General features: G+C 37.9%; 1 protein-coding gene across 1 annotated transcript in view; it reads left to right on the top strand.

The window, feature by feature from the left end:
• The window catches only part of LOC134219321 (N-lysine methyltransferase KMT5A-B-like), a 42813-nt gene extending 16166 nt beyond the window's left edge, over positions 1-26647 (top strand). The window contains 5 exon segments of the mRNA XM_062698037.1: positions 21158-21871; positions 21874-22000; positions 22124-22484; positions 22542-22732; positions 25677-26647. Coding sequence (XP_062554021.1) covers positions 21158-21871; positions 21874-22000; positions 22124-22484; positions 22542-22732; positions 25677-25887 — 1604 coding nt within the window. The 3' untranslated portion in view covers positions 25888-26647.
• The last annotated feature ends 1038 nt before the right edge of the window (positions 26648-27685 follow it).

The raw sequence follows: 27685 nt of genomic DNA, 5'->3' as shown, positions 1-27685 counted from the left end.
ATGAAAAAAATGTTACTTAGGACCTTTTGAAAAGTTAAGCGAGAAATCATAATGGCAAATACCATCCATTTCGTATAGCTACGTAGTCCTACATATGTCACCTTTGCGTACAAACCGATTGGGCTACACATTTGAGTTTTTGACGTTGGACTTACGTCTTTCTTTACTATACTGGGTATCATTTAGATTTTTGGAAATCAAGAGCGTTACGCTGGAAGGGAAGATTTTGAACGTTACTAGCGCCTTTATCTTTCGATGGATTTTGAAGATTTATATATCTATGGACTCGGACACTCTCCAGCATTTTGCCTATCTCACTGAAACTTAAGATTATTAACGATAAGCTATGGAAAATTTCAATTCTTGTCAAAGCCAGCAAAAATTTCATATGTAACCAATCCCGTGCATTCCTAACACGGACATCAGAATGCGGTATGTCAGGCCTTCGGGTCCGTCGGAAGATTTTCTTTGTGTATAAAAGAAGCAGTGCCTGCCGCGTGCGAGTTATTACAATTTGTGACAGCAGCGCGTACTGACGTGCTTTTAGCTCGCGCATTTCAATGTTTGTTCGTTTCGTTCGTTCGTTCGCTGTGTTTACCTACACAGCGACAGCATGCAGTCACCAGCGGTAGAACTGCCGGTGGATCTGCGAATATGCATGCAAGAAGTGGGCGAATTTTTTTGTCATTCTGTGCTTGATGATGGTCGCGTGCAATGGTGTCGGTTGCGATGGATGCAATCGCCCATCGCATCGCTCGGAGTTCGGTGGTGGATGAAGAAGAATAAAATTAGAGAGATTTGGTCTGCTCATTCAGGTGATTAGTTTCATAATTCAAATGATCCCGGGATGAGTACGAGTCATGTCATATGACTGACCATATGTTAAGTTGTGCTTGGTACTAAACGACATGTACATTAAAACATTTCTGATTTCATATAAAAAAAATCAACTACACTGATGAAAATAAAAATTTGATTAAAATAATTACTTTCATTTATTTGCAGAAGGTATTAGCAATTAAAGATGCACAATCAGCAATAGTGTTAATATCCATTTTAGATTAGAAAATTTTGCTGAATTACATGTTTTAAAAAAAGTCCGCAAAAAATAATTTCCAGAAGAATATTTAAATAAACTTTATCTTATACTTTGTTTTTTATTTTCTGAGAAATTGTATCATTAAACTTGACGTAGACATGGAGTTTGGAATCAAAACATTATATAATTTTTCGTTGATGTATTAGCAGTATCTCCTCTATTATAGTAGGGTCACTGCTCCTTGACTTGTTTCTTATTGTTGTGATTTTTTTCATCAGTAAGCACGCATGGTAGCAAAAAGAAGCAACGAAATTGGTGCTGCATTTCTTTGTTTGGAAAACGGGACAGTTCCCCCAAAATAGCACATTTTGCCCAAGTCTGAAAATTTTAGAAATAGAATTGTTTAACTTCAAATACTATCATCAATAAGAGATCTATAAATGCCCTACACTTGCTTGAGTAAATAAGGGCTTAATAGTTAGAAACAAAGCAATTCTTATTATGTATTTGATTATTAGTTTTATTTCCAGAAGTTTTGAATACACAAATTGCTAATAATTCAACACAGCATGGAAGTTGTCTTTCCAATATCAATACCTATAATCAAACTCTATAGATCCAAAAGTTAAAAGTTAAATGTAAATACGTTACGTTTATACAAGTCCTACGTCTACTCGCGGTTATGTTGAAAACATTACCCATTGCTCGTTTTTTCGTTCCGTTCCAACTCGTCTGGGTAGGTAGGTAGGGACAAGCACTATATCGGCCAAATAATTCGCCAAAAGCGGCTTTTGAGCAGCACTAAAGTATAATTTAGGTCTTACTAGCACTAGCACCATTTATCGACTTCAAGGCCGCATATGATACAATCGATCGGGACCAGCTATGGCAGCTAATGCACAAAAACGGATTTCCGGATAAATTGATACGGTTGATCAAGGCGACGATGGATCAGGTGATGTGCGTAGTTCGAATTTCAGGGGCTTTCTCGAGTCCCTTCGAAACGCGCAGATGGTTACGGCAAGGTGATAGTCTTTCGCGTCTGCTATTCAACATCGCTTTGGAGGGAGTAATACGAAGGGCATGGATTGACAGACACGAGTGGTACGATATTCATGAAGTCCGTCCAGTTATTTGGTTTCGCCGACGACATTGATATCATGGCACGTAACTTTGAGAGGATGGAGGAAGCCTACATCAGATTGAAGAGCGAAGCTAAACGGATTGGACTAGTCATCAACACGTCGAAAACGAAGTACATGATAGGAAGAGGCTCAAGAGAGGTCAATGTAAGCCACCCATCACGAGTTTCTATCGGTGGGTCTATTAGATCGGTAGTGTGAGATTTTCGCGTTTTGCTTGAAGGGTCGTGACGCCGTCGAACCCATCCGCGAGTGACTCGGTCAAGGAGCAGCTCCGCTGCGAAGAGACAAGCGATCATTGCATGCTTGGAGGAGAAACGGAAGAAAGGCGTGTGAAGGTGGTGAAACGGTGAAGGGGCCCCGTTAACAGAAGAAGCGTAGCAAGAAAGGATAGTGAGAAGGTAGGAGATAGCCATTAAAAAAGTGGGAGTGAAGGTACCTGTGTGCTACGTAAAATAAAGTGGGTTAAACTGCAAAACGGTATTCAAGTGTTTTCTTGGTAGCGAAGAGTCAAGCGCGTATGCCGACCCTGAGGTTATGAGGAGGGGAGTCTCATGTGTGCCGAAGTCATTAGTTACAAGTTGCATTAGCTGTTGGGAGAACCATCCATCGTTCACACCGCGAAAATCGGAAGACTGCGGTGGGCCAGGCACGTAGCCAGAAGGTCGGACAGTAATCCGGTGAAAATGGTTCTCGACAACGATCCGACGGGAACAAGAAGACGAGGTGCACAGCGGGCGAGATGGATCGATCAGGTGGAGGACGATTTGCGGACCCTCCGCAGACTGCGTGGTTGGCGAAGTGCAGCCATGGATCGAGCTGAATGGAGAAGACTTTTATGTATTGCACAGGCACTCCGGCCTTAGTCTGGTAATAAATAAATAAATAAATAGCACTAGCACCAGATTTTTAATGAGACTATATAACCGAAATAAAGTCGATTTTAACGGCTTGGTGGTTACTTGGGTAGTCTCGCGCATGTGTGCGCTTTCGAACAGCACGAAAAGAGAAATCCGAAGAGCGGGAGATGTTTGACAATTAAGTAACTGCAAGATAATTTTGTGTGTGAGATTAATTTCAAAATGTCCCTCTACTCGCTTGAGAACAAAAAAGCGGCCCTATCCGCAGTAGGGATCCTACATTCAGAGATATGCGAAAGCGGCCATCTTGCATTGATAACTGTCAAAATCTGAGCCAAATTAACATCGTTATTGTTGCAGCTCGAAAGGTATTACGATTTTGGTGAATTAAATTTTATGAAAAGTTTTTTCGAATAAACAATTTGTTTTGCTTTCGTAAATAAAAGTAGTCTAGTTGATGCCTTATATCGTGTTCATTCGTATTGCTCGTATTGCGTATTGCGAGAATGCACTACTAGAGGATAGACAAAATAATCAAAAAGTGTCTTCGAATGTTAAGTCATTTACAAGCCTAAACATTTTTCACTGCGGCAAATGCTGGCAGCGTTTGTTTACGAAAGTAACAGCGTTGCTAAATCGTCTGGAAAAGTATTCGCACATCTCTTAATATAGGATCCCTAATCCGCAGCACCCATCAGGTGTCAATCCCTGCTCACACAGACAGACGGATTGGAACCGCTTCCAACGGTTCGCTTGAAAGCATGATGGTGTTTCCGCCTATCTCTTATTCTAGTTTTCCTTGTATATTACACTCGTCTACGAGCCTTTTATAAAAAGTTCGTTTTTGGATGGAAATGATAGCCGTTCGGTGCAGCTTTATTGAACGGTAAAGGCAATAAAAATAATGACGTTCACCTTTTGTAGATTTAGTTTAGCTATGCATTAGAGCATTAGATTACACTTAATATTAATAAATTGTTAGCATTATGATAATATAAATAAACAGCCGCCATCAATGATCTGAAGAAGATTTACTAAACTTTACATGTTGTGTGAATGACCCACATTTCAAATGTCAACTGAAATGACAGCCCGCCTTCTAACCGACAGCATCGTTGACAGTTTTTAAATGGAAATGCAATGCAACCGCATTCAAAACGAACACAACATTTTTCATTGTCCGTCTGTGTGGATGGACTGAACACTAATGGAGGTAGTGAGAAAAGTGGATTTCTAAATAGAATTTTAATTTTCGGATAATAAGCGCTCGAAAGTGGTGTATTTGTGCTTTGAATGTAAATTATTTGTGTAGCAAAATGTCTGGAAGGAATATTTTCGTTTGGATTGTGAAGAACAGCAACTAATGGACGCAAAATTCGACGTGAAAATAGCATAGTCCGTCGCGACACAAGCGAAAAAGAAATAAGCAAAGCGTATATTTTTCCTGTGGAAGAGGCTCTCTCCACCTTCGGTGTTCCGACTTCTTCTACACTTGTTGGTGGACTCGGCAGTGTGCGTGCCTGAGATAGAGGCCAACTAACACATATTTGTGTACGTGCAGCAAATATCTGTACAAAGCAAAAGAACGTAAATGGTGGCGCTTGAACTGTGAATAAAAAGGAAAAATCAGATCATTTTTAGTTCTAAGTAAACTAAATTGACTGGCATATCACAACCGGAAATAATGGTTAAAGGTAAGATTTGACATATTGACTTATTAATCAATCTCTCAAATAGTAATTAAGATAACTTGGAGAAGTCGATTAATTTTGCTTCTGTTTGGTTATGAATCTGTTCATGAGAATTTTCAATGTCTCGTGTGCGGAGCTATAGGCCGCAAAAGTAGAAAGTTTTCAGATAAATAGTTATAAATATGTATGTCTAAGTTGAAAGAATTATAAAACTTGCGAACAAACTATTCGCATTTCTTCTGTAAAAACTACACTTTTAGACGCCTATTTTCGTTTAATAGAAGTTGGCGCTTAGTTGAAATTATGGATGATGGTGAAAAAATAATATGGATGTCACGCATACAGAAAAACAGGAAGAGCGCTAAAAACAAAGTGATAATAATAAGAAGTATGTAGGTAGCGCATAGCCACAGAGCACCAAACGCTGGCTCGGTTCTACTTCACTTTGCACAGACAAGGGGGAGCAAATGTGTTCGGGATGTTTTGGAATGGAGGCGATTGATACTTGCTTCTTCTTCTTAGTTCAACACTTCGTGCCAAGTTTTGTAGCCGGAGTGGAATATACATTTGGCTTGCAAGTAATATGAATAAAGCTTTAGAGTGTAGTTCATTATTTTATAATTTTAATCGCATACGATAACATCTATCATATTCGTGACTGCAACTTTAGTTCAGTTGGTGAAATTGTTGTTCTCTGATTTTTCGGCGATTCCCTTCTGCAATAAAAAAAATTAAAAATGAGAAGTTTGGCATATACATGATTGTTGATATATTTTGTATTTCAGTAAATATTAAGATTATTTTTTAGAAAATAACGAAAGGAAGGGAAAGATTTTCCGGTGTATTATTGCCGGATTTACAGTGTACATTACGTTTATTATCATTTTTTCTACAATAAAAGTTCAGGCCGCATGAGCTCGCTGTGCCAAAACAGTGTCGCACTACGAGCTTGTAATGTAATACATATAATCAGGGTTCGTAATGCTCACTCTATTTCACTTACGAAAGTTTTTGTCGAGAAACCGCTTTTTGGGAAAGAAAGACAATCGCCATTTTTCGCTCACTTCATTTGCCGTGAAAAAGTGGTTTGCTTGTTTTTTTCTCATATGGTACCATCACTAATGCAAACGGTAGTAGCTTTTGTAGAACAAACAATCTGGTGCCTACATGCAGATGTACTATGCTATTATTGTTAATGTTCTAGGTTAGAATCACGTTGCGCTTATACACTTTTTATTATTGTACAACGATAATTCTCGCGAAAAATGAGAGTGGAAAAAATATTTTCATCCAGAAAAAAAAGAGTGAAGGGTGAAATATGTTCCACACCAAATTTATCTCCCAGCAATGATGCTGCCTTTCCCGATACAAACGTTTGATTTTGCCGTAGTGAGGTACACTAACATTAATTGCCTACTTTATGGCTTTTATAGAAGCTTTATGGGGAACCATACAAGCTGGGTGTATATTAGTCAGATACTAAGGTAATGGTTTGCGCCGGCGGGGTTTAGCAGAGTGATAACTTAATGTGTAAATGAAAAAGTATTTAAATATGTTTTTTTTAATGCGCTATCATTTTAAAATTCAAAAGAGGCCGTATACATATTACGTAAGCATGCAAAATAATAGACAAAATTTAATCTGTTCTAATGTGATTTTCAACGTGAACTACGGCTAAGGGTGAAATCAGGAGTGATTCAGTTTCATTCTAAATTTTCGACCACTATTCTTGTTTGAATCTGGAGCAAAATAGAACAAACTCGCTGGCTTGCCCAGCAGTGTTCTATTCATGTTTTTCAAATTTTTAATTAATTGAAATCATTATGTTACTGCCAAGAAAGGCGCCGTAATTGCAAAGTGGATTGATCCGTAGATAAAATGACGCATCCATACACCAAAACAATTGAAAAATATTTGAATCTTGTGATTCAATCGTGGTTCAAATCTGCAGAAAATAGAACGGAGCGTTATCTTCTTCTTCTTCTTATTGGCATTACATCCCCACACTGGGACAGAGCCGCCTCGCAGCTTAGTGTTCATTAAGCACTTCCACAGTTATTAACTGCGAGGTTTCTAAGCCAGGTTACCATTTTTGCATTTGTATATCATGAGGCTAGCACGATGATACTTGTATGCCCAGAGAAGTCGAGACAATTTCCAATCCGAAAATTGCCTAGACCGGCACCGGGAATCGAACCCAGCCACCCTCAGCATGGTCTTGCTTTGTAGCGTTATACCAGTTATATATTTTGGAGCGTTAGAGTAAAATCAGCAGTGATTCAAATCGTTCGGGGCTGTCAGTTTGAATATGAATCTGAAACATTAGTTTTCCCAGCAGCTGTTCTAGATTCAGTTTTTATACCAGTCAACTGTCAAAATAATATAAAAACTGGTATAACGCTCCGTTCTATTTTCTGCAGATTTGAACCACGATTGAATCACGAGATTCAAATATTTTTCAATTGTTTTGGTGTATGGATGCGTCATTTTATCTACGGATCAATCCACTTTGCAATTCCGGCGCCTTCCTTGGCAGTAACATAATGAATTCAATTAATTGAAAATTTGAAAAACATGAATAGAACACTGCTGGGGAAACCAGCGAGTTTGTTCTATTTTGCTCCAGATTCAAACTAGAATAGTGGTCGAAAATTTAGAATGAAACTGAATCACTCCTGATTTCACCCTTATACCAGTTTTATTTTTTTGACAGTTGACTGGTATAAAAACTGAATCTAGAACAGCTGCTGGGAAAATTAATGTTTCAGATTCATATTCAAATTGACAGCCCCGAACGATTTGAATCACTGCTGATTTTACTCTAAGGGGAAGGCTCAGATGCAGAGTGTTAAACGAAAATTTTCATACTCGAGACCGCCACGAAATTAGGAGTGATTTCAAACGCTAATAGAACCTTTATCTTTCGATGGATTTTCGTGATTTTCTTATCAATCTATTGGAAATTCTTCAGCAATTTGTCAAATCTATTGAAAATATTGATTATCAACGCTAAACTATTGGAAAATTTAATTCTTCCATACCCAGTCAAAATTTCAAAACCAATCAATCCAGTTCATACATCCACTACACTGCCGTTATACGCATAACTGTCCCATGTACATAGGAAATCCCAGCAAACATGGGACAAATATGCATATGACGGCAGTACATTGCAGCGCAGTAATTGCCTACTTTTTGGTATTATCTGTTATTGAATTATAGTTATTATTTGAATAATAGTGATTACCAAGAGTGAACCACTTAGCAGCGGAATTTCAAACTTGCTGCCATAAGAGTGATTTTTTAACATGTTGAATTCGCATAGTATCTAATAACAAGTTCTGCATCTCCCCTAATAGTTGCATACCCAAAACACTCAAATACACGACGTTATTCGTTGATATTAACATTTGAAAGTTTGACCGTACTTGCCCTATAGTAGACTGATGGCACTTCAAATTGGAAGGTACTAATTTTCACGTAGTTCACGTCGTGCGGTCGTGTCTTCTACATAAATCTTCTAATTTTTTCAATACATTTTATGATGCACGAAAAAAGCATCATCGCCGCTAGGTGGATTAATCTTAAGTATCGTTTTATTCTAATATATCATACAATCCTTCATCGCTTTCGTACTTTACATCAACTGTTAAACTTCCATCGGCCGGGTTCTGAACATCTTCCAACAATTTATCGGAACATCCTTCTTGGGGCTCAATGACTTTGCCATAGTTTGCTTCTTTTTCTTTTTCTTCATAAGTTTTTGTCGGATGCTATGGTCGCCGACGTCAAATAATTCATTGGAACCTCCTTTTTGAGGTTCATTGTCATTGCCATATGCCTCTTCCTCGTAATTTTTTACCGGATGTGGATTATGCTGGTTACAGGGTAGCTTTTTTGTTTCCTCCCCTGAATCATATTCGATATCCTGAAATCACGACGGTTTTTTCACAAACATAACTTTGAATAAATGCACGAATTACCACAGGAATGTCAATGAAAATTATTCTTTGCGAACATTCCACGAACCTAGGGACAAAAAATAACGAGTTCTTTTTGACAACACTGATACCAATGCCAACCGATTTTTATCTGCTACGGCCACTCAAGTCCAAATTTCCAGAAAACTTCATGCATTATGATAAATTATTGAAGAAATTACTATATATCGTTATTATTTGAATCATTTGTTTGAGAAACTGCATAAATCCATTTTACACAATTTCGAGAAAACAACAAAAAACTGTTTTTGAACAAATTGGCACCGAATCTTTCGATTTCTTCGATACAGATCAATAGTTTTTGGCAAAACTCAACACTCTGGGGCATTTTCAGTGCCAAAAATGTAAACAATACTCCACAATTGTTCTTCAAAGTGCGTGGACATATGTAGTTTCTCAAACAAACGAAAACAAATTCATACATTCCTGAACAAATTTTTTTTTCGTATTTTTTGACAGAATACGTATTTTTGGACGAGGATTCAGAATATATAAAAATCTCATTTTTGCCAAAAATGTTACATATGCAGTTTCTCAAACAGACGGTTCATTTAGTTCAACAAAATATATTGCTCAAAACAAAGTTTTCAATTTTGGATAAATTATTCAGATTGACAAGCTTTCTTTTAAGTTCTATGTTTTAGTAAAAAAAGAAAAAAGCAAAATATGGCTTTTTTTTTTAATAAAAGTCAAAAGTTGTAAAAACCCCAATTTTATTTCGCCTTGTGCATGTACTTATCCGTCCCATGAAGAAAAATATTTTTAACTTCAAAACTAAAAAACAATTTTCTTTTCAAAGTTTTTTTTGTCTTTATTTGAGAGGTTTTCATCCCGAGACTGGCTCACCTCTTGTTTTCAAAGTTTTTTAAACACCCGATAAAAAATGTCATCGAAGTTTTTTTTTCAACCGATTAATTTCCGTTTTAATTTCAACCGAATAAATTGCCTAACTTAGGGCCGATGTCCACGTAGCGTTTTTTCACGCTGCGTGCACGCCGCGTTCACGCAAGGTACCCAGCATCAAATGGAGTAAGGGCCGATGCCCACGTAGCGTTTTTTCAACGCTGCGTGCACGTGGCGTTGGAAAAACGCAGGTGTGCATCGGTGCGGCGACGCTGCGTTACCGCTTTTTCCCGATGCAAATATGCGTCGTTTTAACGCCGTGTGCAGATTTCAACGTCCAAGGGTGAACTATTTTCTGATTGGTTCAACATGGGAAATAGCTGCAATTCTAGAATCTAGTTTCAACATTTCTGACCAAATTTGATAAATTTCATTCGACATTCGTCAGTAACTTTGATTCGTTCTCCAACAGCGTTTTAGCGATAACTCCGAAGCGCAATGGCCGAATGACAGCATTGTCTAATATTAAAAACATCATTCTGCATCAAATGCATTTCAACGCATCAAGCGCTTCAGCAACGCGAAGAGGTCTCCTATTAACCGATGCGGGCAGTTATTAAATTATTTTGCATTCATTTAAAACAAAACAATTTTGCAAATTATTTCAAAGCATATAGTGGTTGCCTAATATCATGTAGCTTTCACTAAAAGTTCACGTAACCAGTACGTAGAAATCACGTAAGGTTCACCTGATCAAACACGTAGTTACTTTCAAACTTCACGTCATTAGTAATGGAAAATCCAGTCAGATTCACCTGATAAATCACGTAACTCACCGAATCTAAATTTTGTTCAGGTTACATGACATTCAGGTCACTCTTACGTGAAAAGTGTGGTGGATGAGAACCACATTTGTTTCCAGGTAAACATGACTTGAAGATTTTTCAGAGTGTAGCCTTTTTCACCAAAACTTATTCCCTTTAGGGCCCGTTCACAAATTACATATCGCTTTAGGGGGTGGGAGGGTACCTGCAAGACCGTTACGGCCCATACAAATTTCAAAATCCTTTCATACAAAAAACGTTACGAGGAGGTGGGTGGGGGTTGAAAATGGTCAAATTTTGTGTTATGTAATTTGTGAATGAACCCTTACCTGATAGCGGAAAGCTTATTCTGTCGGATACATAGGGGAAACTGGACACACATGATCCCCACTTTTTGTTTCGGATGTTTCTCGATGCAAAATAATCAAAATTATATGATTTAAGATGGACTTGATGAACAATTTAATCACAGAGAAACAGACGTCTCACTCAACACATGTTCCATCGTTCACATTTTTAACGGTGGATTCAAATTTTTGTAGGTGGTCAATCGGCCACCGATAGCGGTTCTATCGGATTTGCTTATGTTTGACGTTTGCACACTACCGCCATCTGGTTTCCGTTTGACCACACACACTGCATTTAGCACTGGGCGATAATGCTTCCGTGACGATGATTTTGATTGCATTTTGTTCTAAGTGAGACGTCTGTTTCTCTGTGATTTAATTATTTATTCAAAAACATCATTGGAAGAAATTATTTTTTCATGAAAGTTATAAAAAAAATCGATCCTCATATCGGGGAAAATTGATCCTTTTATGAGCTGAAGATATTTAGGTTCTTTCAAGTGTGATAAAAGGCCAAATTGTTTTATTTTCAAATCCCAACAATTCTGTATAGTAAAAAACATTCGCGCAAAAATTAAAAATATTGTTGGTATTGAGTAAGGCAGGTATATTGGTTCTTGAATAGAGTAACAATGACAATTATCAACAAAGTTGGCATCCTGATGATTATTTATGCAATCAATCCACTCCACTGAAAGGCAGATTACGACAACCATGCTGTTTCAAAGAGGATCTCTCTGTGTGGTGATACTAAAACTGGATGATCGATACATAAATATCATATAGGGAAAAGTGCCCAATAGTGGACCCCCAACCAATAGTGGACCATCCACCCATTTTTGCATTATTACAACACAATGTAAATATTTTGCTATGAAATTCCATCGGGATAACCTACCTTACAGTCCTATGATTTGATTACATGCATTGGAAATGCTATGTAAAGTAAAATAAGATGATTTTCTACTATTCTATAAAAAATAAACACGAGAGTGTCCATTATAGGAATAATTTGTGGGGTCCATAATAGGAAAGAAGAACGTCCCGAAACGAAACATGAAAATCAAATGAAGTGTCGACTATAGGGAAGCAATTTCCTATTATGGACCCCCAGGGGGTCTACTATAGGGCGAATTCAGTCAGACTTTAAAATGTTAATTTCAACAAAAAAACGTCGTGTATTTGAGTGTTTTATGTATGTATCGTAAAGAGGAGATGCAGAACTTGTTATTAGATATCAAGCAGAATTAATATGTAGAAAATTTCTACTTATTATGACAGAAAGAGCAAAATTTCGCTACTAGGGGGTCCACTATTGGGCATTTTACCCTATATCTTTGTTGTTTAAAAATCTAATTATCCTGTTTCTAATTAAAAAAAAACAGCCGCACTTCAAAACCAATAGCCAGTGGCAGTAATCTTGTAATCTTGTAATATCAACGCACCCTCTGACCATAGCCTATCTGCGTTGTATTTAAATACCGCTGAGCGATACGTCTACTGGGCAACACGTCCGGTGTGCACTGCACTAAGATCTCCTTAGATGCAACCGGACCGAGATCTTACTTAAGGCTCCCAAGGGTCCGTTTCGCTGTGATATGTTGCCATAAAATAGAAATATATGCACTTGCTTTTCTAATCTACGGGAATATTTAAATTTACTAATGATATTGATTAGTGACAAGTAAATTCATTCATCGATCAGATTAGAACGAGCTCAGTGCAATTAAAATATAAACGCAATACTTATCTGCAATTCACAGAAGATGTTGGGATTGTCCTTGAAGTAATCACGTTGTGAACACAGACTTCCTGTATTGACGGTGGTTGTTATGAATATGAATACCACTGATGATACCGGAACAATAAGATTTTCTTCATCACTGGTCGTCTGGAAAGAGGTAGATAAAAGAATTGGGCCGCTTTCACTCGCCGGCCCGCAAAACATTAGTAAGTAATTAATTATACTACAAAGACAAAAATACAGTTCTAATAATTCTGTCTTATAAATGGATATCACACATGCCCATCTGATACTCAACTTAACCAAAAACATATCCTCAATACTTAATAAATTGATAACTGTATATAGTTTCTATAATTGTCCATATATACCTACTATTCAATCTAGGATTCCAAATCGGATAAATTAATTCAGTTGCTAACTAAAAGCTTATCCTCAACGCTTTGGCTGTCAATAGTCTCCACAATATGAACCTTAAAGGTTACAACTTTGTTCAATCCTACATCTGTTTATATTAAAACTCAATCCTAACTGCCCCGAAACCGCTTTCAACACATAACTGCCCTGAGCACAGCCACTACATGCGACCCACAGGACCCCAATCGAGGACGGCCTACACTATACGGTTGTGAGCTTACACCTCTCCTGGGCTGTGCGACGCTGAAAACATGCTCCTAACGTTTGATGCCTAAAAATAAAAATAATTAAACTAATTACACTAAATCTTACACTTTTGATCGAACCCGGCTGACATTCGCGTTAAACAATGTGTTCCATGAGTGCTGATCACTCATGATAACGCCCCGAATCGGCGAATAAAATTCAGTTTAACGCAGAGTTTAAACCCTCTCTTGCGCTAAGTAATGCTGAAAACCTAACTTCTAGGAATTTGATTCGAAGAAACAAATTATACTGAAATTGGTGCGTGGCAAAATAAGTTATACTATTAGCTAATTTAGTTAAACCCTGACTACCCCACATTATACTGGCCCGTTTGGAGTCATCCAGTGGCACTTGGTCTTAGCATTCGTTTTCTTTTTAAATTCTATAACAATTCACCACGCTTACCCCCATATTAGTAATATGTAGAACGAATGCTTGACTATTACTATACTAAGTATAGTAAAAGACCGGAAGTAATAATTGGGCCAGCCACCACAAAAAAAAACCAATAGCCAGTGGCAGTGTTGGTAAAATCATTCATAAAACTCAATCATTGAGTTTGCGAATTTAAAATAATGCATCACGTCTGATTTTTCATGCTAAAACGGATCATTTCAGACATTTCGCTCTAAAAAGTGTTCATAATCAATTTGGGGGCAATTTATTGTTTACAAACGCAAGAGTATCCATTGTTCTATGTGTTGAACGTTAGATGACTGTTATTTTCGAGCCGGTGACAAGCACGGTGTCATCATCATCAATAGACATAGCCCGCTGTCATCATTGAAACGCAGCATTAAAACAATTATAGCCCAGGACATCCTAGCTACGATCTGGCGATGGGCTAAACAATAGGATGTCAGTAGCCTGGTTATTTTACGAAAGAGAACAAAAGAAAGGCCTAGATGATTCAAACGGGTGATTCAACTCAGCCATGATTTTTTGGTTGGGTGCGTTTAAACTCACGAGTGATTTGAATCGTTCATGAGTTTTGAGCTTCTGAGTTTTTCCAACACTGGCCAGTGGTTAATATCCCAGAGTGCTTATTTCGGTGCCTAAGAAAAGGTGATCATACCAGGCTAGCGACTTCATACATCAATGTGGTACAGTATCCCCCCGCTTATCCGGACCTCGCTAATCCGACGACTCGTTAGTCCGGATCTCGCTAATTCGGAATTTTCCGGATTAAAAAGTATCAACACCCATTTAAACACATTATGTTGTCAGTTTTCGAGTTTGTGCTGTGATTTTGTTTTGGTTCATTTGTATGGATTTGACAGTCGGATTAACGAGAGGAACCCCGATAGTCCGGCCATACATTTGTCGGATCACCGGGGGTATACTGTACTGGCATGCTTGAAACATTATATTCACGTGTATATTATTAGTACACAAATGTGATTTTTTTAAAATACTTAATAGAAGCGGTAGAATTAACCTATTGTTAGAAGATCTTCAGGAAGACAGACAGACTTGCGATAAAATACGATAAAAATAATGATTCTAAATAAACTTACCCTACACGGTGTCCCCAGACGCGAATATTATCGCACTTTCATGAACCTCCGTGGTTTTTTCACGAAAAGAAAGCTTAAAGCACCAGGAAAAGGATACGGGGTTTTTTAAAATCTTTCATCGGTGAAATTTTGAATACGCCCTATTTTAAAATTGTATATAGGTACATACATGTTAGCTTCAAAATAGAAATATGTAGTGCCTTTCTTTTTAATAGTTATTGAATTCAGTATTATTAAAATGCTAGTAGCATTACGAAATCTTCCAAATAGATTAATGTTCTTCGACATTCGGGTAATGTGTCCAACCCACGAACTATAATCAGATCGAACTATAAATCTGATGGAACAACAGTGCTGTACGCGTAAGTTTTCGCTCTTAATTGCACAGTTTACTCTCCAGATTAGACAATCTAATGTTTTCATGGTAATAAACCCATATGTCAAGACATGTTATGATATTGAGTGAGTGATATTTGTTTATTTGTTTATTTATTAAAATTATTCAACTAACAACACATGTCTAAATAAATATAACTTGTCGCGACGAGACCCCCCTGGTACTGGTCAACTGTGACTGGTCAAGCTATTAGTCTAAACTGTGACCAAATAACCAGTTGCGGATGATCGTATGAAGGAGAGATGAAACTCGCTATCGATGATGATGGACTCCGACGAATGGGACCAAAACAATAAGTGGGAAGAATTGCAAATCATCCAGGTACTACGAAGTTGGTGTGATTTTCTACAAACTAAATCTTATTATAACAGTGATTAAAACCTAAAATTCTTAAATTTAATATACGGCTAGATCAACAAAAATCCACGGCATATGTTGCCTATAGATTAGTGATTACCGTAACTAGATCTTAGATTAATAGCGTGAAATATTCCTAAAGGTATGTCATGCAGTATTTGAATTGAATTATATTAGTTAAAACGAAATTATACTTACAATCTAGGATACCTACTCTCTATCTTAAGCTAAACCTACATTGCCTCTGGATTTGGTGAAGTTAGGTGTCTATAAGACCAATTGAAATCGTGAGTAGCTCATTCAGTTATAATAGCCTTTGATAATAATATGTTCTATGCAGAGTAAACAAAACATAAACGGCATCGAGAAGTGATACGATTCTTGATATCGTAGGTCACCAAATTTGTGAGTAATGAAAAATCAAATTGAGCATTAAGAAACCGTTTCAAATAAAATATATTTTGTAGCTAAAAGCTTACCAAAGCAAAATCTGCGGTCTGCTATACGGATTTGGAAACCTGCTATACGGATTTGGAAACCCCCACAACAACTTAAACTAATTGGTTACGGCCAGCGGTACGAAAAAAATCTAGTAACCGATTGATTCTTGATACTTGATACTTGATTCAATTACTAATGAAAAGGAAAGCACTATATATTTCTATTTTGCAGCAAACATGTATGTTTATGGGAAAAACCATACAATTTTAAAATAGGGCGTATTCAAAATTTCACCGATGAAAGATTTTAAAACACCCCGTATCCTTTTCCTGGTGCTCTAAGCTTACTTTTCGTGAGAAAACCACGGAGGTTCATGAAAGTGCGATAGTATTCGCGTCTGGGGGCACCGTGCCCTATTTAAAAGAGACAGTTCAATTGAATAGTAGATCTAACAGTACTGATTTTACAAACGATGATTTCTTGAGTAATTTCAATAGGTATTCATTTAATGTTAGATTTACTCGTATTTAATAAAACTAATCAAAGTTAAGTATGTTTAACTACACATTGTTCTAGGTAATGTGATAAGGCTATTGGAAACCTTAAATACGCGTGTGCTTGAATGATAAAATTGAAGGAAGTAAATAAATCTATTAAACGTTTAAACTAGAAAAGAATTATAACAGATCAATTAGTTGCATGTAATACAATAATATGCAAATGCAATGAAATACAACAAACGCCATAATATATGCAATATCGGGATCAAATGTGTCCAAACTGTGGGGGATCAAGTGTGTCCATATTGACTTTTTATCTTGATTTATTTCTCATTCAATATGAAATGAGCAATACCAATGTATGAGCTTATTCAATTCTGCAATAATAAAACTACGTCCAGTAAAAAATTGACACGTTTTGTTTGGATATATAAGTTATTAAACTTTTTACCTTTGCAGAAAAAAAGAATTGAGAACGCTAACATCTAACTAGCTAGAGCTAACATCAAATGTTACTCAGATTAAATTATCTGTTTATCGGATCTGTTTACACATATCAGTGATATAAACATGTTCTTAGGTTTCGAGAAAACATGGGGGGATCATGTTTCCCCGGGGATCATGTGTGTCCAGTTTCCCCTACCATGGTTTTCTCAGGAAATGCTTGCTTTAGCAGGAGTTCGTATTTCTTCCAATGTAAATCCAATACACAATAAGTTACGCCTGTTTGCGATTTAAATCAGTCCTGATATATTTTATTAGTAGTTTGCGTGGAGGATGATTATGTCATTATTATGATTTTGCTTATATAAATCGTAAGTCAAATCTATGGATTTTTGCCAATATAAATGTGTGGATTTTTAGTAGTGTACACGGATAAAAACAAAAAAAAAGTAAAACAAATATTAAATTCTGTCCACGGTATAGTACATTATTGGCGGTGGATTCTACCTTATTCATTACATCATATAAATGGTGGGAAAAACTTCGCAAGTTTAAAAGACATTGTAAGATAGTTTTTAAATATTATGGATTGTACGAACTTTTCTTGAGCTCGGGACTTGCAATCAACAGTTGTGATTGTCTTCATCACCCTCACTTTGAAACATATGTTCATATTAGCACGGCCAATTTCCGAATGAATATTAGTCAGTGATTATTTATTTGGATTACGTTAACTAATATTTTTTATAAAGCTGAACACTAATATCACAGAGAACAGACATGGAACGCCGTCGACGTGGACATTGCAACTCAAATCTCATTTTGACAACACGATGGCGCAGGTATACTCTTGCATGCAACATAGCAACTTGCACGCAACTAGCACATAGTGGCATTTTTTGATGACGCTAGCGCTGATTCTGCACGGAATATCGGCAACATTCCAAGTTATTTCAAAATGATCAGTAAAAGGTTATCACAACATGGAGAGTCCAGCTTCATCGTCTGTTCTTTGTGCTAATATGATTATTTAAACAATTACCCACATAGATCTGACCTCGACGTTCAACGGTTCAACTGAGAGACACTTTTACCGCCAAAAGTCAATATAATCAAGGCTTTTCGAACCCAGTGACACTATTCACTACTAATTATGGCTAAATTTATAAAGAAGAAAACTGAGTAAATCATTCTATGTTTTGAATAAGGTTGCGATGTTTGTCAAAATTCGTACCACAGTTGCTTCGTGAAGGTGAATATTTTTTGCTCTGACTATGGGTATCGTCAACCGACATTAGAAGACAGTTTTGGAATATTGTAGGTCATCCAAACTGTCTTTTAGCACAGAATCTACGATCTTAAGCTTTCACGCAATGTCACGAAATATGTATAAACCTGTTCTCAACATTTTTCTTGAGAGGTACCCCTTCGAACTTTTGCATTAATTGAAATACCCCTTTTGGAAGTAGGCTTCCAAGCCTCTTGAAAGATTAATCCACTATTCCTTTGAAGTGAGACTCTTGAGCCTCTTGTACGGACCTTCTAAATCTCTTGAAAGTAGGCTGCCGCGCATCTTGTCGAGAGGCTTTGTATATTGAAAGGACGCTTCAAAGCCTCTTGACGCTTCCGAGTCTCTTGAATGTAGAATTACAAGCTTCTTGAAAAGAGGGTTCCGATATTCTTGAACAGAGATTTCCGAGCCTTTTGAAAGGAGTCTTCCGAGTTTTTTGAAAGGAGGCTTCTGAACCCTCTCAAAAGGAGGCTTCTGAACCTCTTAAAAGTAGGCTTCCGGGCCTCTTAAAGGCAGGCTTACGAGCCACTTGAAAGCAGACTTCCGAGCCTTTTGAAAAGAGCTTTCTTAGCCTTTTGAAAAGAACCTTCCGAATCTCTAGGCCTCTTGAAAGGAGGCTTCCAGGCCTCTTGAAAGGAGACTTCCAGGCCTCTTGAAAGGAGGCTTCCAGGTTTCTTGAAAGGAGGCTTCCAGGCCTCTTGAAAAGAGGCTTTCGGGCCTCTTGAAAGGAGGCTTTCAGGCCTTTTGAAAGAAGGTTTTCAGGCCCCTTGAAAGGAGGCTTTCAGGCCTCTTGAAAGGAGGCTTTCAGGCCTCTTGAAAGGAGGCTTTCAGGCCTCTTGAAAGGGGGCTTTCAGGCCTCTTGAAAGGAGGCTTCCAGGCCTCTTGAAAGGAGACTTCCAGGCCTCTTGAAAAGAGACTTCCAGGCCTGTTGAAAGGAGGATTCCAAGCCTCCGAACCTTTTGAAAAAAAGGCTGCTGATCAACTTGAAAGGAGGCCTTCGAGCTGCTTGGAAGAAATCTGTGCTGGTTGTGGAGGCAGGATTCTGTTGGATTTACTAATCGCCATGCATATTATGTTTGAAAACCAAGTTTTGGAATAAAAAAATACACAATTATCGAAACTTTATCATTAAATTTTGATTGGAATTGTAATTCGTCCGCCATTACGAATTTTTGTTCGAGGTACTCCCTAGGGCCAGCGAAGGTACCCCCAGGGGTACATATACCCCAGGTTGAGAACCGCTGTATCAGAAGGTAAAAAAATACCGCTTATTTATTCTGAAATAGTCTGAGTAATCCAAGCTGCTTTTCAGTTCGTGACTTGCGATCAACAGATGACAGTCTTTTGTCTTAACACAAAATTTTGATACCTCTTCAACCACTCCCATTACATCTCATGGAAGTATAACATACATTTCCAGATAATTTGGTTATTCTGGGTCATCCAAACTGTCCTTGAGATGCAGTCAACATTTGATTTTTTTCAAAATTGCGTCTCCTGGAAATCTATAGGGTGTCCGCAAATTATCCGAACAGATTTGGACAGTTTGCTTCTACAGAGCAAAAATAGACAATATTGGCATAATGGACACAACATTTTGACATCGTATTTTTCTGTAACATCTTGAGAGGGCGAATCAGTAGTACATAGTAGTCTCTATAACCGGCACAACTTCAACACTAGCCCGGTTACTGTTCGTCGTCGGAGGGTCTTCGATCCTCCATTTAGATCACGGAACTACACGCAGGACGAGCCTACCAGCAGGTTCATGAATGAATTTAACAGACTACAAGATGTAATTTCTAGAATCATGACAACAGATGTAATTCGTAATAGATTAAGATTATATTCCAATATACCAATAAATATTCCAATAAATCAAATCAACGGACTGAATCAGTAGATCTATAGGCATAACAACTCAGCAGGCTGTAACAGATGTATATTCTGGGAATACTGGGAGTCATATCATGTACAAATAAAACTTTTAGTCTTTGTAAACGCTCCTTTTTTTCAAGTGAAAGAGAATTGTTTTTTACTCACCGGATTTGAATTGAATTTACCATTCGGTATGGTCCATCTTGAAAACAACAGCCAGCAAAACACCGAATATATTACCGAGACATTTAAAATCATGTCACAATCGTCAAAAATGTCTGAAAAGTATCTGTATAGAAACGTGCGGCTATTTTCTTCCGACCCAGAAGAAGGCGTATAACTCAGGGAACAGGGGTCATTTTGAAGTGAACAGATCCAGCTTGGTTCATGTAATAGAAGGATTGCATGCTGGTTTTTTAATTTGTTCCAAAAAATAATTATAAACCTGTCTTGTTGCACGGATAATTTGCAGATACCTTGTACAGATATCGTAAGGTAGTTTTGAATAATCGGGCTCATCCAAACAATAGTTCTATTCGGGACTACAAATCTACAATTTTAGCAACATATTTTCTCAGTTCTGATTTCAACGAATTAGCCAGGATATCCTAAAACCATTTTACCATGTCCCATGATTTGCTGAAGTATGTTATTAACATGGTTAAATACATATCTAAGCTTCTGATGAAAAAAGCTGTAGATGTGGCTGTAGATCGCAAGTTATGAACTTAAAAACGGTTAGGATAACCTTGGATATCCCGAAATCATCAGACCATGTCTCTTATGGACATGGTTGAATACATATCTTAGCATATAGTAATGAAAAAACCAAGTGTTGTTTCTGTAGATCGCAAGTTCTGGACTCAAGGACAGTTTGGATGAGCTAGGATATCTCTAAACCATCAGAGCATGTTTCCTGGTCTTATGGAATATGTTATAGACATGGTTCAATAGATATCCAAGCTTCAAGTGACGTCAAAAGCTAGTGTCGTGGCCATTTTGGATATTTTGGATGATCTAGCACATTCCAAAATATATTTGTTTTGTCATTTATTCGCGCTATTAATCACGAAAACAAATGGCATATATCAAATTTAAAATAAATCCCGAATATGCCATTATCAATAATAAATACATTGATTCGTAGAGTATTTTATATATTGTTTATCTATTTTCAGGACGTCGAACTCGTCAGACCAACCCCACTGGTCAGTGGCTTACATCTTCTGCAGTTGACGATACTGCAAGCCCCAAGCGCAAGGATTTCAAATACGACAACTTATCTCATTTTACTAGCAATGACACATCGGCAGACGTAACCGCTCCGATGATGTTGCGTGGTGGTCGTACCAAGACGAACGGTATTGCTAAATATCTGACGACTGGAAAGCCTTCGATGCCGGTAGAGAATGACAATAAACTAGTAGCCACAACACAATTCATTGATCTCACTGACGAAAATACATGTGATTCGTTTGAGAATGTTGCAAGTGGTAGCGGGCTGTTGGCCGGATTTGCCTTCGGCACGATTCAAAGCAATCCGGCGAGTAATATATTCTTGCAGGAGCCAGTGCTCAGCTTGAATTTTGATAAGACGCCCACAGATAAATCTCGCATGGTAATCAAGAACTCTTTCCTGGCAAGCGAAATACAACAGAAATTCTCACCGCCCAAGTGCGATCCTATGTGGGGTAGCGCGGCCTCGTCCGTGACGGTTAAGATTGAAGCATCCGACTATGCTCTTGATCTGTCGAAACCAACCCAAGTGACAGAGATCGACTCGACAACGTTCTTCAGTCAAGATAGCAATTCGTGTGATAGTGGCGACAGTGGGGTGGTTATACTCCCTACTGGCACCCTGGAGTTGGCCGACGGCAAACGTCGAAAGCCAGCTACCCTCATCGCATCCTGTGCCCGTCGCCGGTGAAGAATCCGCTGGTAGCAAGTCCATCCACAGCTTTGGCGCACCTGAATATTCAAAGCAAGAGGGCCACAAGAAGGAATGTGAAATCGAAGCGAAGGTAGGTTTAAACCGATTTTGAATTTTGCTCTGATCAAGAAACGTAGTGGAGTTAGTTTCTGTTTGAATAGATATTTAAATAGTATATAATATAAAATGTTTCTTTTTATGTACATATTTGTAGACTTAATGTTAAGGAATCCGAAAACGCTTTAGAAGACACGGAGGAGACAAATCCAACAGATGTTAATATCCTACCGAACACAGCTGAGCTGGATAAGAAGAAGCCGGTCTTGAATGATTCGGTAAATCCAACTGCTCAGCAAAACACCAACAACAATAACCAAAGCAGTAAGCAAAGCGACGTTCCTACAGTCGTATCGACGAATGTTGGCAAACATAGTGGCGATGCGGGTACGAATAAGAAACTCACAGATTTCTTCCAAGTCCGGCGAAGTGTGAGGAAAACTAAGAAAGAGGTACTGTGGGAAAGAGATCGCGATATCGAAAAAGCCATCCGCGAGCAGCGAGAATCGGGATTGAAGGTAAAGTTAGTTCAACATACGGGGCTATCTAAAGCTAACATATTGGATATTTGCAAGATTCAACACTTTGAGGAGAAAGGGCGCGGAATCGTTACCACGAGACCTTTCTTGAAGGGAGAGTTTGTAGTGGAGTATATAGGCGATCTCATCACTGTATCGGAAGCGAAGGAACGGGAGCAGATATATGCCGAAGATGACAGTACCGGTTGCTATATGTATTACTTCAAACACAAAAACGTTCAGCATTGGTAAGTGTCTAAAGCAGTGTAAACTAAAACTTTTCGTAATAATTAGTCCCTTGGTTTGATGATCTTTTGAAGTCCTTCTTTTCGTATCTTCAACCCTAACCAATCTTTTAATTTCTATTATCTATTATATCTGATCTAAAAATGAAACAACCATCATAACTCGGATGTTACTCTTATGCCCGGAGAATTTGAGAACGTGGTAATCTTAGAAATCTTTCTCGCAATGAAAGCACATAAGGCAGAATGAACGAAAGGCGGAACGATACAAATGACAGAATCACGTAAGGCGGAATCATAAAAGGCAGTACCACAAAAGGCAGAATTGCATTGGACTGGTTTAACTTATTCGGACACTTTGAAGCACCAGACCCAACGGCCGGCCGTTGTTAAAACATGCTAATACAGTTTTGCTGATCGTGATTCTCCTTCCTCTATAAAAAGATATCCTTTGGCCTTTGATCGGCCAGGTGCATGCTTTCTTGTTGCTTAGTGGGGAGGAGATCTTCCATAGCTCAGCGATAAGGCATATGGCTTTGTACGAAGCATACCATGCTGAAGGTGACTGATATCGAATCTCTACACGGTCTGATAGGAAATTTTCTTGCCTTTCCGAGAAATCGTACACTTATATAACTCTGGAAGTGTTTAATGGATACTGAGCCAAGAAGCTGTTAGTGCTTCAGTGGTGCACGGTGTCTTTATCCGAAGAGGCTTATTTTAAAAAAAATAGTAGCTCCAAAACACCCACTATACAAAAGTATAGGTTTTCCTCTTTAACGTGGATTTTTAAAATGTTCTATCGGAGATCATTTTTCCATACATTTTTGAGGGGGTAAAATCGGCTATCATTTGAAATTTAGGGAGGGAGTTTGCACCAAAAATAGTGAAAATAAAATTTGTTCTAGATCCCCCGATAGAACATTTTAATTTACCCACTATATGAAAGAGCATTGCATTGCAGAGCATTGCTTTCACGTGGTGGGTGTTTCAGAGATACTGATTTTTGAAAAATAAAATTCCCCCACAGAGACACCGTGTTGTGAAATAAGATTTACAGATATACGGAGGGGCGTGCTTTTAAAGAAGGAATCATATTCCCCTTCAACTTAGACCGGGCAGATGCGAGCCTTCAAAAAATAAATTATGTCCTCTCTTACCTCAAGCAGACGCCTGTGTAAAACTAATAAATGACAAAATTCTGCCTTTTGAAATTCCACCTTTCGTATTTCCGTCTTTTGTTACAAGTATAAGGTCTGCCTTTCGAGAATCTGCCTTTTGTGATTCCACATTTTGTGTTTCCGCCTTCCGTTAGAGTCCCAACATCAGTGTGAAAGCCCTCCTGGTGCTGTGTAGCACCAATCATTTTTATGACTGGGTGATTTTTTAATTTCCGGACTGTCACTTTTAAGTTTAATTATCCAAATGAGACAGACCCTTAGCCCTCCTTTACCCTCCAGTGGGGGATGTAATGCCAATAAGATGAAGAAGATCAGTGTGAAAGCCATCTGTTCCCCTATTTCGTTGTAGATAGTGCATACCCAAAATTCTGTTTTGATCCAACTTACTGGAATACCATACCATGATCGGCACTTATTCATATAGAAGAAGATAGACATAGACATAGATAGCCATAGAAGATTTAATATTAAAGATAATAAAATTGTCCATTCGTTGGCATGCAGTTGTTTTTTCAGCAATATGGAAATATATTTATGAAAGTTTAAAATAGATTCGGTTTGGGAAGAAAGTCGGCTTGGGTGAACATCCCATCGGATGATGACACTGTTAATTAACGTTCACACTGATAATTCTTACTTCGATTGCCGATAATTCTTACCAATAAAAGGCATTAACAACATAATTTTGGTTGGTTTGAATAAGTTACCATAGTGGTTTCGTTCCCTGTGGTTACGTTCGACTGTTCGAGCGAAGAAAAGTTATCCTCAACACTCGCACACCTTCCGTTCCACCACACCACTTCGTCGTTTTCTTACGCACCATATAAAAAAAATCATTTGTGTAAAAAAAATCTTACATGGGGGAAAGGGGTGATCGAGAATCCCAGAAAAATTGCTTACGTAATAAGTGTACGACCCCTTTCAAGTGGTCTTGTTGTGTACGGGATATCACGCCTAACTAGAGAGTAGGAGGTTGAGAGTTCGAGTCTCTCCAAGACACGTGGATTTATATCAATTTGTCCATTTCGTAACATGTGTTGTGCATGCACAGCCAAGGCCCAAGATATTTGACGAATAAAATGTTTGACGGGAAAGGTCATTTGGGGCTGATTCTTACCTTGAAAAATGCTTGTTTTTTCACATTATGTATAATAGCTTATTACTAGCTAGTGTAGATGTACTTTATTTATTGGAATACTGATCATGTTAAAAGTATCTTGATAACACGATATTTATTATTATAAATGGCGTAGTGTGAATAGGCTATAAAGCATCATTATCGGTCGCGAGCATTTTAACGAAGACAGCTTCGCTTATAAGCAGGAGGTCGTGGATTCAATTCCAGGCTCGTCCCTTTCCCACTTTCTGTGTTTCACGTTCTACCAAAACGATTCCTACTGTTATAACCTTTCACATAATCCCAAAACTTCCCGTGGCACCTATGAGAGGTCGTAGAGTTCTCTGCATCTTTCTTAAGTAGGTGTCCAACTAACCATCCTTCCCCTTCCTAAACATTCGCAAGGACGTGGCCAGGACAGATCTCGACTATTGGAGAGTGCATTGCTTTCATCTAAGAGTTAGTGAGTTATTCCCAAATCAATATCTGTGGTAACGGATGAAAGTGATGCTACTCTCATACAATAGTGCTAATGCTAATGATTAGTGCATCGCCCCATAATTATCGGTCTGCTGTTTTGAACTCGTAAATAGCTAAGGTTTTTTTTACCATTTGCATCCTCAACAATTTTATTTTTATTCTATTTCAGCATCGACGCCACCGCCGAGAGCGGCAAGTTAGGCCGGTTAGTAAATCACTCGCGTAACGGCAATCTTATGACGAAAACGGTTTCCCTGAACAACCGACCTCATCTGGTGCTACTGGCCAAAGAAGATATCGCGGAAGGCGTAGAGGTAACGTACGATTATGGAGACCGTTCCAAGGAAGCCCTGCAGCACCATCCTTGGTTGGCATTCTAGAGATGAGTTCCCAATCGCGGGAAAGTTCAATTCCTATTCTCGAACGAGCGTATTTCACAGCCAAGTACCCGCCATATGTTTGTGCTAAAAAGTCAAGTGAGAGCAGGATACAGCGGAATATTGTAAGCATTTTGATGTTCCTTCTAATTCCCAATTAGCATGATGATAACGATGGTCTACGTGCCCGCAAGGATAACTTTTGGGAAGCGAAGTAAACACCTACTTTGTCTCTTGCACTGTAAATAGCGTACACCTGAGAAAACAATAATTATTCTAGCATAAAGAAAGATCATCATAAACACAAATTTTACACATAAAAAAAAGATTGCTCTTTATTGAAAGAGATTTGTTGCAATGCAAACAACTGATTTGATTGACTCTAGTTTAGACGTGACTGTGTATTCCTGAATGAAGCATAACTCGGACGAATCAGTTTGTTATCCTATTTATTTTTCTCGAAATATTCTTTCTTTCTATTCAATCTTAAAATAGCAGCTCAAATATTTTTTTCCATTTTGAAGGCAGGTTTGAGATTTAAAATGGATAACTAGGATGAAATATTTTATACAAACATAAATTAGAAACTATTTTCTTATAATAGGTATATGGAAAATCCAAGATTTTGCTGAATCAGTTAGCTAAATGGCGTATAACTTTAAATATTTATTAATACACCCAGCCAATTTAATGGTTGCAATTATAAGATAAATCATGTGAAATAAATCATTGCATGGATACTGTCTGCCATTGCATCGATGGATATGGATCTTGTGAGCAAGCACAATGGATACACTAAACTATGTCAAGCGGGTCGAGAATTTTTATAATCAGAAAATATCGTAGACCGGACCGGAAATCGAACTTGCCTTCTCCGGACTGTCAATCACACGTTTTAGTATGTTAATTTAATCTTAAGGACTGTGAATCTGCGTCCATACAAATAAGCTTTGAAATAATTAGTTGCCCTGAGAATTGCAGTCAGTTCATCCAAAATAACTGATTTATTCATTTCACAAGGTGCGAACCTTTTGCTAGCATTCGCGATTGGTAAGTCGTTTCCATCAAAATTTTGGAACTACACCACATTGCATCATAAATCAGATCCGTCAGTTGTCAAAAGCAAGGTCCTACAAAAACCAGGGTACCTACTAAAATAATGTTGATGGCGTCGAAAATGACTTGAGTACTTTGAAAACATCCTCGCATTGCGCTGTCCACTCAAATTTATCATTTTTTACAATGTTTTAACAAATTTAGGTACAATTATTAATAATAGTTTCAAAATGCAACAAACCTTCTTATTTCGTCACTGTTCTTAGGAACAGGATAATTTTTGAAAGCTTTATATTTATTTGTATCTGGCAGAATACCTTTATCGGCTATTCTGTAACCCAGATAAGTAATATTTTGCTGGTTAATTTTAAATTATATTTAAGAAATCGTTCAAAACTATAGATAAATTTGATTAATAGTGTCGCATTGAATATCCAACGACAATAGTATCATCAATGTAGACAAAGCATATTATAATAAACCTAAACACGTGTTACGTTAAAAGTTAAAATCATTCTGTGTTTCACTTAACATTTTGATTTCAGCAAACCTTCAACTCTGAATAAGAATCTATATGGATAGGTGCGAGATCCTTGATACGCAAACTTTGGGATGAGATATAGGCGCGGTGATGCCTTGCAGTCGCAATATTTTTATTTCTCTATTTGAGAGAATACCAGACTGAAGTCTCCAGTACAATCACAAGAGACAAAACTTGATTTCTGAAGTTGTTCGTTTAGGTGTC

Source organism: Armigeres subalbatus, chromosome 3, assembly GCF_024139115.2.
Source record: "Armigeres subalbatus isolate Guangzhou_Male chromosome 3, GZ_Asu_2, whole genome shotgun sequence".
NCBI lineage: Eukaryota > Metazoa > Arthropoda > Insecta > Diptera > Culicidae > Armigeres > Armigeres subalbatus.
Note: the sequence above shows the minus strand (reverse complement) of the source record. Positions and strands in the feature narration are given on the sequence as shown.